The 17020-nt window shown below is 34.0% G+C and overlaps 1 protein-coding gene across 7 annotated transcripts; it reads left to right on the top strand.

Annotated features, from left to right (window-relative positions):
• Positions 1 to 40: 40 nt before the first annotated feature.
• On the top strand, positions 41 to 16837 carry LOC112563972 (telomerase reverse transcriptase-like). 7 transcript variants are annotated; one of them, XM_025238463.1, is made up of 33 exons: positions 41 to 765; positions 1079 to 1197; positions 1494 to 1614; positions 2071 to 2127; positions 2542 to 2654; positions 2979 to 3067; positions 3252 to 3795; positions 4439 to 4509; positions 4715 to 5207; positions 5777 to 5862; positions 6150 to 6238; positions 6401 to 6488; positions 7001 to 7071; positions 7319 to 7429; positions 7667 to 7763; positions 8002 to 8039; positions 8341 to 8481; positions 8727 to 8783; positions 9044 to 9147; positions 9822 to 9915; positions 10250 to 10429; positions 11014 to 11088; positions 11641 to 11851; positions 12109 to 12210; positions 12426 to 12503; positions 12874 to 12943; positions 13282 to 13324; positions 13539 to 13668; positions 14254 to 14318; positions 14742 to 14782; positions 15000 to 15102; positions 15324 to 15425; positions 16288 to 16837. In XM_025238463.1, exons 1-32 carry the CDS (start codon positions 709 to 711, stop codon positions 15399 to 15401), a joined length of 3816 nt encoding a protein of 1271 aa, XP_025094248.1. In that variant the 5' UTR covers positions 41 to 708; the 3' UTR covers positions 15402 to 15425; positions 16288 to 16837. The 7 variants fall into 7 exon arrangements, 6 of the variants coding, with proteins under 6 accessions (XP_025094248.1, XP_025094250.1, XP_025094247.1 ...); XM_025238465.1 differs by lacking the exon at positions 16288 to 16837 and having other exon boundaries at positions 4715 to 4807; positions 4988 to 5207; positions 15324 to 16129; XM_025238462.1 differs by lacking the exon at positions 16288 to 16837 and having other exon boundaries at positions 15324 to 16129.
• Positions 16838 to 17020: the final 183 nt, after the last annotated feature.

Raw genomic sequence — 17020 nt, 5'->3', positions numbered from 1 at the left:
TATTATTTACTCATTAATTTTGTTGAATTGATATATTTTAATTATTTGATATAGCCTTGGGGGAACTATGAACATTTTTGCCAGAAATATGATTTAACAAAAATTGTTGTTGAGACGATGCGTTCTGTTTTTTTCTAGAGTTCAATATTTTAATTTATTTTCTACTAGAATAACAAGGTGATAATTATTGTACCACGGCATGTTTTCTGTGTAGAAATCCTCTGTGTCCTTTTCTGATTGCGGCAGACAAACTGGGAAGCCTGTGTGGTGGAGAAAGATTACACCCCAACTGTCTTAGAAGAGATTCACCAATGCTTGTATATATGTATACAAATACACCACTTTTCGTCTGCAGAGATTTGTCTTCCCTATCAAATCTAATTCTATTCCATAACTAAAAATTAAACATACCCGCAAACTTAAGCCTGAACTTAATTAATCAACATTCTAAATTTACACCTACCATCACTCCAACACTTTAAAAAAAAAAAAAGACTTTAATCAAATCACCCAACCTACGATGATGGAAGAATGTTCTCATACTGACGGAGGTGAAGGTCATGATGAGGATTTGCACCTAGAAACTCTTGTGCCGGGAAATTTTGATTCGACGATGTTAATGTTTCTGACATTATCATCTGTTATTTCGATGGACATCTCTAAGCAATTAGAAAAGATAAATGATTACATGTTATAATTTGTAAAATAATGGCAGAAACAAGAAGTAATCAGACACAGGAACAGTTTTCATCAGGTTCCAGAAAGGTTAGCATTACTTATAATAAATGTAGATGCAATTTCTTAAAAAGGTGCTCTCTATGAAAATTTTGAGTTATCATAGTTTATTTATATCACTAATCATAATATTTTTCATACCGCATAATATAGATGTCAGTTACATTAAGGTGTTTGTACATAGCGAGTTGTTTTTGTGTGCCTGTACGTGTGTGTGTGTGTGTGTGTGTGTGTGTGATCTCTCCGGTATTATGTAAACTTATGATTGTATGTTGTAAACAGAAGCAGACAATAAAGATGTATGATTAGATTCTTTATATATATATTATTTTTTTCACATTAGGTGGATTCTATCTTGAAGACGTTGTTTGCGAAAGTATTCATTTTGGAACAATGGCTCAGAGAGATAGACAGCAGTGGAGTTTTGACTTCCACTCTTTTAAAAGACCAGGACAAAACTGCGTAATACAAATATACAAATTCTCTTGGAGTCAGGAAGAGAGAGAGCAAGAGCGTGTGAATGCATATTTATGACATTCATTTTTCTGCCTTTTAAAATATTTAATAGGATTTATTAAAACAAAATCAATATTAAAGATGTAATTGATCATCTTTCCCACTCATCTTTGATGCATTTGCATATGCTTACAAGTATAGATGTGCATGCATTTCCTAAGACTATGCTTATTTTTGAAAATTATCATATGTATGTATGATAATATACACAGACAATACACACAGCACTTCAATATGTGCAGATATGTTCATCTCCTGAAAACAACACTGGTTGGATTTAAGGAGAATGTGAAGAAAATCCCACAACCAATTTGCTTCAGACAAGTATCACATCAGCAAGAGATTATCATTAGAGTCATTGGGGTATAAGATTGTATGTTGGTATAGTTTGTATGAATGTAGTTTGAATGTAACCAACTTTACCCTCGAGAATAGTACATTATTCTGTACCATAAAAATTAAAGCTGCTGTGCTTGTCACCACTTATAATTTTGGGCATTTTATTGATCTTTCTACTTAAGTGATTTCTTATAATTTCTGAAGGAAAGATATATTTCTGAGATATTCTTAGTACTTCGATCATTTGGAGCTTCCTTTGAAACCTTGAAATTTGATTATTATCGTTACATGGTGGAGTATATCTAACAGTCTTAGGTCCTCCATATTAATGAAAGCAGAAGAAAAAGGTTCTTATTCTGACATGGACAGTACAGGGAAAGTTGATAAGTTAGGCAAAAAATGTCATGAAATAAATATTTTATTTTTAATTTACTACTTGTTGCCTTTTAAATTTGAATAACACAGCACATTTTATTCCAGAAAATTATTCAGAAGGAAGGATGTGGGAAGAATGTTCTCACGTTTGGATTCAGTCCAGTGAGTAGATGTATAGGTAAAAACATTTTGAAAAAATATAACTATAGTTATGAAAGTTTTGTTCCTTGTTGACAAAGATTTGTTAGCCAGCTAGTTCATTACAGATGTCTGAAGTTTAAAAAAACAATATTTCTAGTTTTTGTGTTAAGGGCTCTGACACAGCAATAACTCTTTATCCTATTTATCAGGTTTTTCATATCCTCTAACCTTCTCTATCCCTTTCTGATGAAAGATAATGGTTATCTTTTTACAAACATGACAAACAGATAACTGTAGTCTTTATTTCTCTACATATATCTCCAAATGTGTGTAATTTCCTTCCAGAAGGAGAGGTTTATCTTGTAAGTGACAAATACTAACCATGTCATTTTTGTTTTTGGTTAAGGTATTTACATTGTGTTTAATGATTAACAGATGTCCGACAATCCCACTGCATCTATATTTAATACACCAGATCTTGAGTCACGTCATTTTAACAGCAGTGTCAACAGACTGCTCTTTGAAGCTTGGGAAACATTTTTGAGCAGGTTAATTCTTTACTATAAGTTTGACATTTTTTTTAAGACTGCAGAAAATGTTTTATACATGTTATGTTGATATTAAATGAGATGGATGTTATATTGCTTTCAATTTGTCAAATTTTCAATGTTTCTTATTTTTTCACAGTAACAGTATGTTGAACAATTTTAGAAGGTAACAAGCCTTATGCAATGAAATTTGTTACTTTAAGATTTTCACATAGACATCTTACCCTTTTGCCAACAAAATGAAATAGGCCTTCTAAATCAGTGTTAGATTTGCAGGAATGGCATTTTATTTGTGCAGTCACATTTATTATTTTGGGGTTTCAGAGTTGGTGATGATATAATGAGCTATCTACTTGAGTACGCTTCTATGTTTGCTTCTGTGTGCAATCCTGCAGTATATGTTCAGCTTACAGGTAATACTTTTAATTGCAGGTACCCATCTTAAATTTTCATAAATGATTTTCAAAATTCCATGTTCACTTTGGGTGATCTTTTATTAATTCAGAATGCTACAATCTGTAGCAATGTTTCCATAAGATTTATTTACATCGGTATTAAATCAATAACCACTAGTTTTATTATTTTCTTTTCTGATAGGAGAGCCATTATATCAGATGTGGCCATACTCATGGGGTTCTAGTTTCCCTGTAAAGATGCAAGCCTCAGTTACACTAGATAAGGGTGTGAAAAGAAGAAAGAGGCACTCAGAATCATGTAATGTAAGATCATTGCTGCTGCCCAGAAAAAGCCAGTGTAATAAGCTGCCACTGACTGCAACTAGGAAGATTTCAGAGAGTATATTCTCTGACAAAGGTACAAAAGAAAGAGCAGGGAAGAGAAAGCATCAAAACACAGGACTGTCTGCACCAAAGAAAAGGCGAAAAGATAATGACAGTCATGTTGAAACACATTTGGCAGAGGCTGAAGAACTCCAAGCAGTAAGTAAAACAGCTTGCTCATGGAGACAAGAGAAGAAAGAAGACAGGGATGCAGAGCAAGAGGGTCCTTGTATTTTACTTCCAGAAAGATGCAAACCATCAAATAAATTTCATCTTTATACCACACTGGGCAAAAAGAGGCGAAAAAGGAAGCAGCAGCCCATGCCACACAGAGAATGTTCTTCTGATGTGCAATCATATCTGTAAGTAATTTTAATGCTTTGAGAGTATGAACATCCTTTGACTGTAGAGTTTTTAGGAAACATATTCCAGGATATCATTCGATTTAAGCTTATTTTATAACGGACTACTTAAAAAGCTGTTTTACTTTATGCATCAGATGGGAAGCTAATATCAGTCATATTGCCTTTGACATTTAATTTCTTAAAGGTAGTAATAATATTTGGATTTCCCCCTGTGGATACAAGCTCAGTGCACTGCATGTGAAAGACTACAAATGAACCAACATTCAAACATATAATAAACATAAGCATCAGAAAATAGTTAACACTATGAAAAAAGTAAATGCATGGATGAAGAATTAAGGAACAGGTGGAACTACTCTTGATTATATGAGGCATTTCTTAATGAGATGAGTTTTGAGGCCAGATTTGAAGGCTTCAAATGTAAACAGTATGTTGTTTGAGCTTGCATCATTTGCATCAAGTTTGAAGGTTTGTTAAATGCAATTTACATATAAAGAAATATATATAAAATGGGCTTATTACATTTGTATATATAATCATAATAATATATGCAATTTAAATTTTAATGACAGCAGCAGCATTACCCACTGTGGAATGCATTTTAGTCTTGTATTAGTACAGTGTCATGTCTTGGTCACAGGTTTCACAAGTACATTCCAAAACTGAATCTCATGTATGGAATGGATATGAGAGAGAAGTTTTCCAAATATTGTAAGCCAGTGTTTTTAACTGTAGTAATCTGCCTTAAGTCTTGATATGTATTTTTAGAGTCTATACACTTCTGTATTTGTTATTAATTTCTACTGCATAAAGAACCAGAGAGGAATATAGTTATAGTGAAAGATGAAAATTTTTTAAATTGAATAGTTTGAGAAAACTTTGAACTATTTTCTTCTTTTTTTTTTTTAACCTGTAGTCACAGTGAACAGCATTGAGGTCTCAGAAGAGGGAGCCACATTGTTGTTGCAAGAGATCTTTGTGAAAACTGATGTTGGCGCAACTTTGGACAGTAAGTGCCAGTGCAAGACATTTATTCCGATAGCACAAAGTGCACATCAACTGAAAGCTCAAGATGCCCTTTTCAGTGAAAACTTGGATTTGTCTAGAATGCAAACTTCAGACTCAGGCACAGATAACAGCTCTTTGCTTTCTTTGTCAGATGTTGTGCCACCATCACCATTTCTTTCAGATGTCAAGTACTACCGCTCATCGGTTTCATTGTATGGTTCATCTATTGATCACAGTGAAGACATGGACTCTCCAAAAACTGGTTCTGATAATGGAGACAAAACTAGTCAGCAGAATGCCTTTGATTATTCTGAACTAAATAGCCTAACACCATCCACCTCAGAATGTCAACTTGGAGAACCTATAAGACAGTTTATGAAGCATTTTCTTCAAAATCACAGGTAGAAGTTTACTCAAGATCCACATACTGTTAGTTTTTAGAACTATTTTCTCTAGATTACATCAGAAAGTCCAAAATTCAGCTTGAAATGGGACCAAATTTACTTCCGAGACATCAGGTAGGGTTGGGTTGTTGTAAATCATAGATTTTTGGTCTTTCAATATGGGCTTGTTCCGAGAGACAGTAACCAGCAACATTTCATATGTACTTGAATCAGACTGCTTCTTCTAAACCTTTTGTTCAAATTTTAGTCACCAGCTTGCCAATAAATTGCCTATTGATATTTTAGTAAACAGTGTATACTGGCAATTCATTACTTATGCTTATTTGTTCTATTTATTTGGAGTGTAAAATAACTAGTGAACAGAAACAGAAAACATTTCTTAATAAGATAAACCCAGGAAAGATATAAAAGAGGGAGGTGTCTCTCTTAAGGCTTTAAATGTGCATTTACTTCCATAGAAATACATTGTAACATAAATATCACCCAGCAAGTACAAGTAGAATTTGTACAAGCCACATCATAAAGAAATGAGTGCAGTTTATTCAAGCAGCTATTCTCCATAACAGGAAGTGTCCTTATTGGTCACTTCTGAACCATTACTGTCCAGTCAAGTCCAAGGAGGTTAGGAAGAAACAAACACCAAAACCAACAGGCAAGTTTTCTGGAACTATGGTTTCTTTTGCAGAGATAAAGTAATGCTATGTTTTGTATCGATGAAAACCAAAGCTATTGCTTTAATCAGTCAGAAGAGGACTGAGTAGTGAATTCATCAACGCAAAATTAAATTCGTTGCTAGATAAAACTATAGTTTTAAATGTATGCTAGAGTCAGTTTGAGCTTCATTTGGATGTGTGTGTTTGCATGTCATTCAGCATGCGTATGCACACACATGTATGCATGTAAATACTTGCATGATCATACATGTATGGGACTTCACAGGTTTTCGGAAAAGAGCCAGTCAGTCTTATCATTCATACAAAAAACTGAACACTGGGAGCCTGCTGGAAGATTTTTGTGTACACCCTAAGGTGAGCAGTTTGACTGCTTTTTGTAAAGGCTTTTAATTGTTCATATTTAAAGTACTGTAACTATGGGTCTAATTTCGAAAGCTGATTTATCCCTATGCTTGCTTAATATTTTCTCAAATTTAGCTAGGTGACTAGAGAAATATTTTTCTTTTTTCTTTTTAGGTGTTTGGATTTTTGCGAGCTGTGCTGAAGAGGGTTGTCCATGTGCAATTATTTGGAGGTTGCAAAAATATGGCTTTGTTTCTTAAAAGTGAGTTGCAAGATATTTCTTAAGCAGATGTGTTTCTGTGGGACTTTCCAGGGCTAGGGTCTTATTCCAGCTATGAGTCCAGGTGCCATTCACTGTTCCTATAGAGCCCTAATGACATATTTTTTCATAGATTAGGACAATATTTGCAGCAAAAAAAAAAAATATTTAATCAGACGATGTTAGGGGTTGACATTCCAGCCTTTGCAGAAATATCTGCTTTTTGAAGCAGAATGTGCGCTAATATGACTTAGCATCCTTTGAAAAATGTGATTCATAGGAATCAGACCTGCTGTAATGGAGATAGTAAAGGTAATAGCTGAAACCTGTAAATTCATCAACATAGGAAAGGGCATAAAAACACTTTATTTTCTTTTCCAAAGTGGGATTTTTTTGGTATATTTGTTCCTTTGGAATTTTGTTAAATAATGTACCAAATTCTGTGTCTGAATATTTTTAAAGATAAAGAAAATGCATAAACAAACATGCAGTAATGATAATTATATTCTTTACAGATGTAATGAAGCTTGTTAGACTGGGAAAATATGAAAAGCTTTGTCTGGGCGAAGTCATGAGAGGGATTAAGGTTTGTATAAAAAAACTAGATCTTTTTAAGTTAGTTGATTTCTCACATCTATATCTTTTACCTCCAAAGCACCTTTCAGCTAGCTGAAGAAAAAAATCATTTAAAATCTGAAGCCTTATACTTTTTAACTGATGTTTTTAGGTCTTGTTAAAAATAAAGGATTTTTTTTTTAAATTTAGTTTTTATTAGTCTTTTTTCCAGTTTCTCTAACATTAACATTCAGAAAATTTAATGTTGGCCACTGCAGGTGAAACACTGTGTATGGCTGCTCAATGTGAGATGTCATCGAGACAAGGCTCACCATATGGCACAATTCCTGTGGTGGTTGCTGACATTTTTTGTGATGCACCTTATCAGGGTAAATGAGTTGCAAGTCAAATTTTTTGAGTCTGTAGCAAGTGTATACATTGTTATTATACCATATGCAGCTCAAAGATTTGTATAAGAAAATCTCAGCAATTCCATTATTGGTTTTTGCTGTAAAACATAATTATCCACTCACCCTCTAAATAGAATTCTTTAAATATTTTGCTTGCAAACAATGTCTATTCAGACTAATTCAGATCATTTCCCATGAAATATTCCTTTTATCCAGACATTTTTCTACTGCACTGACACAGCAGTGTATAGGAATAGAACTATGTACTACCGTAAGACAGTCTGGCTCAAGCTCCAAACAAGAGCAATTCAAGGTGAGTGAACAGCCATGTTTTGTATTAACCCTCCAGAGAGAATGATTTGCATGATTAAAATTAAAATAATTCAAATAGCCACTCCTACTGAAGAAATAGTTTGAACAGTATCTTTATTCTTTGTTTTCGTGTATGATAGAAGAGACAGTGTGCATATTGCAAATACATGATAACTTTTAATGTATCTATGTATGATCAGAATTTTTATTGAAACATGAATTTGTAATGCTTTTTACAGACTTTAGAAAGTCAACAAATCTGCACAGAATAACTCAGGTACAGTAATAGTCCTTTAAATCTTGGCTATTTTATTTTAATTGTGTAACCTTTGAAGATGCAGGATTTTGAGTTGGATTCACCAGTAAATCTGAGGCACTAGCCTAATCATACTATATACATATACTTGAAAATATATAATCAAGCTGCCTATTTTAATTTGTATATCTGTTGCAAGCAGATTAATTAGTGTCCATGCTTCTCTTATCATCCGTATTCTCTGTGAGAATGTATGCATATGAGTAAAACAGGTGCTATAAGGTGCTATAAACAGAAACTTCATATCACTGTGAATTTCCAGAGTAAAAAGAATGAACTTCTTGCTTCAAGCCAAGCACTGGGTGTGTCAGTCCTTCGTTTTCTACCCAAAACAAGATCACTCAGACCTATTGTAAATATGAGCAAGAAGCCAGTTCCTGCTTTGCCATCACAGTCCGTCAATGTAAGTTTAGGCACATTCTTTCAACTGCTAACAAAATAAATAGTTTCTTCTAAAAGCAGCTAGAGATCAAAATATGATATCATATAACAACAGCAATAACAACGACATTAATATCAATGGTATAAACAAGACTGTCCTGTCTTCAGCCATGTAAACCTTGATAGGAAGAGAAAAGCCTAAAAAGCAGTTGCATTATTGTGAGAGTATTATATTCCACAAGATAGATGTCATGTTGTTTTTTACAGGTCAAGTCTACTAATCAACATCTGGCAAGACTCTTGCATGTACTGGCATGTGAAAAGGTGTCTATGATATTTGTTCTATCATTCAATATGAGGGAACACTACATCAGTATAACTTGTAATGTCTACACTTTTGTCTTACTTTTATTTTATTTTTCTAATGCTTATGTTGTAAACATGCTTTTTGAAAAAAATTAGTTTTAGACTTAGCAATAAGTTAGTTGCTATCATCGTGAGATGCAATGTTTTCTCCTTGTCTGTGATTCATATCCTATCTAATGGTATGAAACTGACAAGCATGTCATTTTTATCATATATAGTCACATGATTCAAGTATCTGTGGACGTTCTGTGTCTGGGATGGATGACATCTGTGTTGCACTAAAACGTTTCCTTACAAAGAGAGAGGCTGATGGGGATTCAAGGTCTGTCAGTGATAAATACCGTTGTTTCCATTATTTTCTGGTTTTTATGGTGTGTCAGTCTTCAAAAAAGCATAAAAATATTTGTTTTCCCCATTTCACCATTTTCATAAGCATGCTTACCGAAGAAATTCCTGCAAATTTGCAGCAATGAAAGAAGTCCACTTTTCTGTAAGAGTTAGTGTTTAAAACTTGCTTAGTTTGTTGTTGGATCTGACCAGTCCACAAACGTTCATGCATTACACTTTTTTAAAGTTTCTTTTCTTTTTTAAGTGGGATTGAAGTTTATTTTAGAATCTCCTTTGGTGTTTACTGTTGATAATAAATTTCATTGATCTTTGATGTCAGTTGGGATGGTATGCCATATAAATGAATATTTTTCTCTTTTTGTATGCTGTAGATAAACACTAGTCTTAAAAATAAACTACAAGATTTTGGACTGACTGAGGTCATTACAGCCTGGTGCTGTATTGTAAGTAGTTGCCTCAGGCTGTGAAACAGACTGTCCTAGCACTGTTTTGTAGCTAAAATTATCAGCATGTTCATCTGATCACCACTAGAAAATTATCACTTTGGTTACTCTAACATTCTTATTCTAGGAACTTACAGCAACAGGCTTTAATTCATGGTTTGTTTCTTGCCTTTAACAACTTTATTATGATTTGTTTTTAAATCAGACCCCTATACTTTGTAAAGACAGACATCAAAAGGTGTTTTGACTCAATTCAGCAACCACTGTTGCATAGTATTGTTCACTCTATTCTGTCTAAGGTAAAGGATTATCATTGTTATTATTATTATTAACAACAACAACAACAATAGCAAAAGTTTCATTTTTTTTCAAACTTCATCACTTAACCGTCCATTCAATTACTTAAAGCTTATTTTTAATCAGAGTAATATTTGCAATTGCTTACTTATTTTAAGAAACTGCTTTATACCTTAAATCAGTATCAGAAAACACCAATTATTTTAAAAGCTTGTTGCTGAGGGGAAAATCTTTTAAGAGAAATCAGTTTATTGGCTTTCTTTCATCTTTTGATTTACTTTATTATTGCTTTTTTAGCTTCTAACAATCTGTTGGGTTTCTTTTTTTCAAAATCAGGCCGGGTCTCAACTATATTTTGTGCAAAAGTATAGCACCGTGATGATATCTGGGGGACAGATTAAGAGGATGTTTTACACGGACACCACAAGGCTAGCTGACTATGAGTGTGACAGCTACATTTTTGCTCAATGCAAAGCAGCTAAAAATAACTTAAGTGATGTCATTTTCATTGACCAGGTAAACTAGTTACCCATGCAAGTAGCATAAGTGTTTCTTTCGGTTTATCTTGAAATCTTTCCTTCTACAACAAGCATTATTATACAGACTTAATTTAAGTATTTTTCTGTTTCGGACTTCTTAATGACATTGTGATGATGGTGTTGTTTAAAGGTGCAATTTTTCTTTTTCCAGTGACAAGCTTGAGCTCAGTACGAAATACTATTTCCCCAAATCTGTGCAAATGATGTCCCTATGTTCTTGAGATACACTCCTACAGATAATATCATTTACAAAAGAGGTCAAAAATACAAAGAAAAGTAGATTCTTACATTGTCAAGGTTAGAACAATTAAAAGAGCTAGAACCATGTGTTAATCAGACACCCCTATGAACATTGTGATGTCACATGTTTGCTCTCTTTCTGTGCATGAAAATGTTTGTAGGCTTGTGTCTTAACTACAGAACAACAGATGGGTATTATTCCCTCAGATTTAGGGCAATTTTAATTTTCTCTGAACAAAAATTGCAACCCTCTAGACCTTTTATTTATATATATTTTAAAAAAAAATCATTCATTGACATGATATTGATATTTGTTTCCAGATGATAACACAGTTTGAAAATTTTGAAACTCTGTTGAAGCTCCTATCATCTCACTTATACAACAACATTATAAAGGTGAATCAGCATGTCATTTGCAAAGATTTTGTGGAGGTTAGACAAGTACTTGTACCATTGGTGCAAGGACCTGTCTGTGACAATCAATTAGTCTTCTCATTCTGATGATTACAGCTCACTTTTCTCTAATCTATATAGTCTTGGCAAGAACGTGTATAGGTGGATTGCTGTCTGTCTGTCAAGACCAACGCTTAGCCTCTTGCGAAGTTCTCCGCTGCTATTCTCGGCGACCTTTAACAAAGAATGTGACTAAACCAGAAGCTTTCCTGTCTCATGCCTCGTTTTAGCAGTTAACTGGAAAAAATCGTCTGCCTGCAGTCCAGGGATATTAGTTCGTGGTCTTGGCTAATGCATCAACCCTCAGATCTGATATTATTATACGGAATAGTTTCTTTGATTTCTGAAAATCAAACTATGTGGAACTTGTCTTTTATTTCATTCATCTGCATATTTAACAGCATTCGTTATATGAAATATTTGAGCTAGTAAATAAGGCCCAGTCAGTTAAGTGTCCATAGCTTGAAAATGTACAAGTTCATATTTATCTTGCAGATAGGAAAACAGTATTATATACAACAAGGAGGTATCAGTCAGGGCTCAGTAGTATCCACTATGCTGGCCAACTTGTATCTGGCCCATCTTGAGGCTGTCCACCTGTTTCCAGCTGCTGATGATGAACTTTCTGTTAGGATGGTGGATGACTGTCTTTTCATCACACCAAACAAAGCAAGAGCAGAAAGATTTCTTTCACTTATGATAGAAGGTATATAAAATAGTACCGCTATAATTAACTATCTTGATTTAAAGCTGTCAAATCGCAAATCTCAATAGAAAAAAATTGCAAAAGAAAAAAAATGTATTTAAATTTTCTTACCATTAAGAGTTGGATTAACAGCAAATTAACAGGTATTTATATATCAATAAAGACTATAAACACAACTTATAGTAATTTTTTTTGTTTGTTAAACAAGTTGATATTAATAATTGGTCTGTGCTATAATCTGATGCTGTTTGACTTAGGGTTCCCAGATTATAATTGCTTTGTGAATCTGGACAAGATACTCACCAATTTTCCATTTGGTCATCCTGCTGTTGGATCTGTTCAATGTATACATGAAGGAGGTAAGGAATAACACTATGCAACTTTATGAAAGTCTTTCTCCGGTCAATGCTGTGGTGTTAAAAATTATATATATATATTCTTCTGCTAATTCAAGACACCATACAGTTGTGGCCTGAGATATGCTTCTAATTATGACTTTTAAAGCTAGTATTTTGATTTTATTTTACTTCTTGACTGATCCAATGAGGATGACATTTGGTCTTTTTATCACCAGAATCATTTCCATGGTGTGGTCTGCTGTTAGATTCATCTCTACAGGTGGCTGTAGACTACAGTCGATATTCAGGACTTGGTAAGCTTTCATGGTTAGGTCACTTTGTTGGGAGGACATGCAACTGCAGTGAAGAGTGTCTCTCAGCAAGTTTTACTCAGATGTTTCCAACTTTTTGAGGCTATATAGTTTTTTTAAATTTAAATATTGTCATCTTTAGTAGATGTCATTTAGATAAGTGAAGCTTCAAGAAGAAAATTAAAATGTTCTTTAAATTAGTAACTTTTCAAGAAGGATATTATTCCTGCAGGTTTTGTAGCCTGCTCTTATGGTATGTTACTTCTTAAATTTCTGGTCCTACATGCCGAAACTTATGAACCAGTTGGTTGCTCATGCTGTAACTTTAAATTTTACTGTTCACAGTTAAATTTCAAGTACACTTTTTTTTCAGGCATAAGTGATACCATATCTTTTGATGGGTGTCACAAGCCAGGCGAGACAATCAAGAAAAAATTGATTATGTATGTGAAAATATCTTGTTTATAATTAGCAGTTGCTTTTGTCATTAACTTTACCTCTGGACCGCTAGCCCCACTGACTAAGGGAAATAATTCATTTCACGAAAGAGCTCTTGTAGTTCCTAAACTCCAAAAATTTTACAAGAATGTATTTCTTTGTGGAAAGCATTGCCTTTTTCTAGTTCTCTCTGGTAGTAAAATAAATCAGTTTATGGGCAATATAATCTGTAAATATTATCTGGTGACAGAGATGGATAGCTTGAAGCATTGAAGAATTGATATTTTGAATAATTTTTTGCATAATTTCATGCTTTAATTGATGCTTTCAGTAAAATTTTCAGGTCATTGACATTTAGATCACATCAGATATTTTTTGATCCCTTGGTAAGTACAGTGTTATTTAGAGATGCTGGTCTTTGTTTAAACAAATGGGTTGGGGCTTTGTATTTTATCCTCATGCTTATATATTTTCAATTTCTATCCATGGATTTTTTTTTTTTAATGTGGAAACAAGATAAGCATGCAGTTGTGAGTAGCATCTATCTGGGAGTAATTTTTATTATGCATTCTTTGTTGTGTATTGTTTCTTTCACTGCAGATTAACAGTGAAGAGAGAATCCTTCTAAATGCCTTCTGTACCTTTTTCTTCTTGGCCCAAATTTTTAATGGCCTTATTATGAAACTTCCACCAAAAAAAAGGACTGAGAGTAATCCGGATTTTTTCTTTGGTGAGTCAGTGCCACAATGTTTTGGGGATTTTTGTTGAATTATACAGAAACTTTTAGCAAGGTAGTCTGAAGATAAGTCTAGATGTACATAAAATTTTGTACATAAAAATGTACATTAATAAAGCATAAAGTGGTGTGCACGTGGACAAATGTGAATAGGTGGGTGGCTGTTGGAAATACACATTGTGTGATCTCGACATTTCCTCCTTTCACTCAAAATGTGTTCTCCATTGCCAAATGTGAATTGTCAACTTGTTAAATCACGGAAGGAACATTAAGAATACAGGTGTTTTGCTATTTTGCTACACTGATGCCACAAATGAATAAAAATAACTTAAGTAATGGATCGAAGTTAACAAAATCACAGCTGGAAGAGTTAGCAGCAGAAATCAGCCTAGGTGAAGAGAGGTACCCTGGCTAGATTTACTACTTATGTCTACAAAGATGAGAGATGCTAGCTCCACAGAAGCAAAGGAAAAAAATGTTAGTATAGTTTGCATGAGTACAAAAGGTGAAAGTAAAGAGCAAAATATATCATTTCTATGTCCAAAGAAATGTGTTAAATAATACATTGATGTTCTTCAGCCTTAGTTCAGATGGTTCCAGAATTTCTTATGGTACAGATCCAAAGAAAACTGAGAAAGGATGAGGTATGGAAAAGACTCCCATCATTTTCTTTATTGACATGTACATTTATATACTTCTGTAGTCTAAATTTTCAATAAAGTATAAGACAGTATTGAAAGTATTGAAACCATAGTCAACTTGTCTCTGTTCAGTGAGTGCAATAGTAAAAGCAGTTCTTTCATAGGGAATTTTCACCTCTATTGGAAATTTTCAAATGGGCTAGAGATAGCATTAATACAATTAGATTATTTGAAAAATTATGCTCTGAAAGTGGGTTAGATAGGAGACACTGATTCTTTTGTGGTATATATAGGTTTTGACTGCAAAGAGTTTGTACAATCTAATTGAATGATATAAAGCTGTCAGCTAATCCTCCATTACTCATAAATACCTTTACTCAGTGGTATGCTTGACATTAATTTTTACAAATTTTCTTCTATTTATAGATGACAAATGTATTTCCAGTGCAGCTGTTTGTTCTCCAGTGGTAAGGTTTTAAACTAACAAATTTGTGTGTGCTGTATTATGCTACTTCATTAATAACATTTTCTGATATTTGTACTCTATTTTTGTTTCTGCTTCAGTTAATTTTATTATCTGCTAAGTTTAAACAACCGAAGGTATGGCAGAAGACATTTTGTGGTAAATATTTTAAAGTTTTATTGGATTTCTTTATTTAATAGACTTTACTTTGCTTTCTCTAGGCTGAATGTCTGCGCATTTTCTATGCAGTTGAAGCGATATTCTGGTTACACACATTTAAAAAAGAAGCTGAATAAGCATAAGAAGGTTCTGCAGAAAAAACTGGTATGTTCTGGAGACTTGTTTGATTGTGCTACCTTTGTATCTTTGTCATCATCCTTGCTGACTTTCCAACTTTCAACTACTACTTTACTAATTCGAGAGGAAGACTAGAACTTCAGTTAAGTTTTATTGTATCTTTTGTGGAAATGTGGGATTTGATTTTTTTTTTTAATGTTCTGCTGTACATAATCAAAACTTTTTTTCATTTTGGTTAACTTTTTCAGAGCAAAGATCACCTGGAGTCACTAGAGGAAGTCTGTCATGCAGGAGCCAGTCTCATGTCTACTGTAACAATGTTTTGAAGAGCAGATTGGTTCAGCTGTAATGTGAATAAATGATTATATATTCAACCAGTAGATGGGATAAACTGATTATGAAAATATTAGAGAAGAGCAGAGATATGATAAAATCTCAAAATGAAAGTTGTTCCTTAGTCAGAGAAAGATGCTCAGTGTGCTGTTTGAACAGGATCAGTAGTCAGCATTTGTACCTTGTGTATTGACATTTTGTGACATGTGAAGATTTTCATATAGCAAGGTTAAAGTGTCTATGAACAAAACTCTTTCCATCATTCATGTCAGGTGTACATGCATTTACTCATGCTGAATTTCTCTCTTTATATCTTCTTCAACAAACACACACTTCTGCATTACAGTTGTTGTAATCAGCTTGTGGTTTTCCATGCTGTTTGCATGAATTTTACAGACATGGCTCATTACTTCTGCATAATCTCACTTCTGACATTTTTTTGTTTTTCACTATTGCTTTTTTTTAAACTATTTAGCAGAGCATAATGCAAACAGCAAAAATACTGTGACTTATTCATAAATTCATATTTATATTCAAAGCTGTATGCAGCTCTTGTCACTTCAGACATGCCTGTATATATAAACAAAAATATATAAAGTTGTCTTTAGATGTTTGTAAAATTCAGATTATAAGCACTAGTGTTTTGTAGATCCTTTACAAAATTTCTTGCATATGCACATATTTTAACTGTGGAAGGAATTAAAACTGGAGGGAAGAAGAATGCCATAGGGCGAGAGCGTGGTCACCCTTAATCATGTGTGTGTGGGGGTGGGGGAGAGGAGTACTATTGCATAGTTTTTATTTTGTCTAAGGTCGACAAATCCTCCCTTTCTTCTCCAAAGTTCCTCTGATTAAATCTTGAGCTATTGTTCATCACAGATAACGAAATGGATGAGTAAAGGAAAGCTGAAGTTGGTCGACAATGAATTGTTGACTCTATCGCTGCACGAGTGCATGAACATACGATGACGCAAGAGCCGGCTGTCTGATGGAGGGGTCAGAAGCAGCATTACATGGGCACCAAACATAGAGTGGATGACCGGTGCACACACCTCTCGCACTCTCATCTGAACCGGACGCGAATGTCCGTGGAGCATTAAGTGCAGTTAGTAACCATGCACGTTCGTGCAGTACGGCGCGTAGCCCTCTCTGAACGTCCCTCGATCGGTGTCTTAGGAATCTTCGTGTACTGCAGCGCATAGCCAACAATAAACTGCCACCTCACGAGACAGATGTTTGTTTTTCTCTTCTTTTTTTTTTCTTCTCTACGTTCTGTCACCAGAACTCACAATCATCAGTAGCTGCGTGTGGCAGCATTAACAAGCATCTTAAAAATACAAACAAAATAACGGTGGTTAGATGTCGGTGAATTGTCTTTTGTTATTTTATCAGTGCGGCTTGTTACATTGAATAAAATGACTGGGAGAAAATTGTTAACGACTTCTTTTCCCTCTTTGTTTATAAACAAACGTGTGCAAATATATCGTTAACAAGTGTTTGAAAAGTCGACAGTCGGTAATTGGTGCTTTAGCTCATCTGGCGTGTTGTACTGTGAAATATATACCCCTATATACTATTTATAAAAAACAACAACAACAAAACAATTCATCAG

This window comes from Pomacea canaliculata, linkage group LG5, assembly GCF_003073045.1.
Source record: "Pomacea canaliculata isolate SZHN2017 linkage group LG5, ASM307304v1, whole genome shotgun sequence".
In the NCBI taxonomy this organism is placed as follows: domain Eukaryota; kingdom Metazoa; phylum Mollusca; class Gastropoda; order Architaenioglossa; family Ampullariidae; genus Pomacea; species Pomacea canaliculata.
This window is presented reverse-complemented; position numbering and strand designations above follow the sequence as displayed.

Excerpts from the sequence above, each read along its gene's own strand:
- LOC112563972 (XM_025238463.1), top strand. The coding sequence starts at position 709 with ATGGCAGAAACAAGAAGTAATCAGACACAGGAACAGTTTTCATCAGGT. Across the intron at positions 11,852-12,108 it reads TCTTTCACTTATGATAGAAG|GGTTCCCAGATTATAATTGC; the intron begins GTATATAAAATA and ends TGTTTGACTTAG. Across the intron at positions 12,504-12,873 it reads CAGTCGATATTCAGGACTTG|GCATAAGTGATACCATATCT; the intron begins GTAAGCTTTCAT and ends CTTTTTTTTCAG.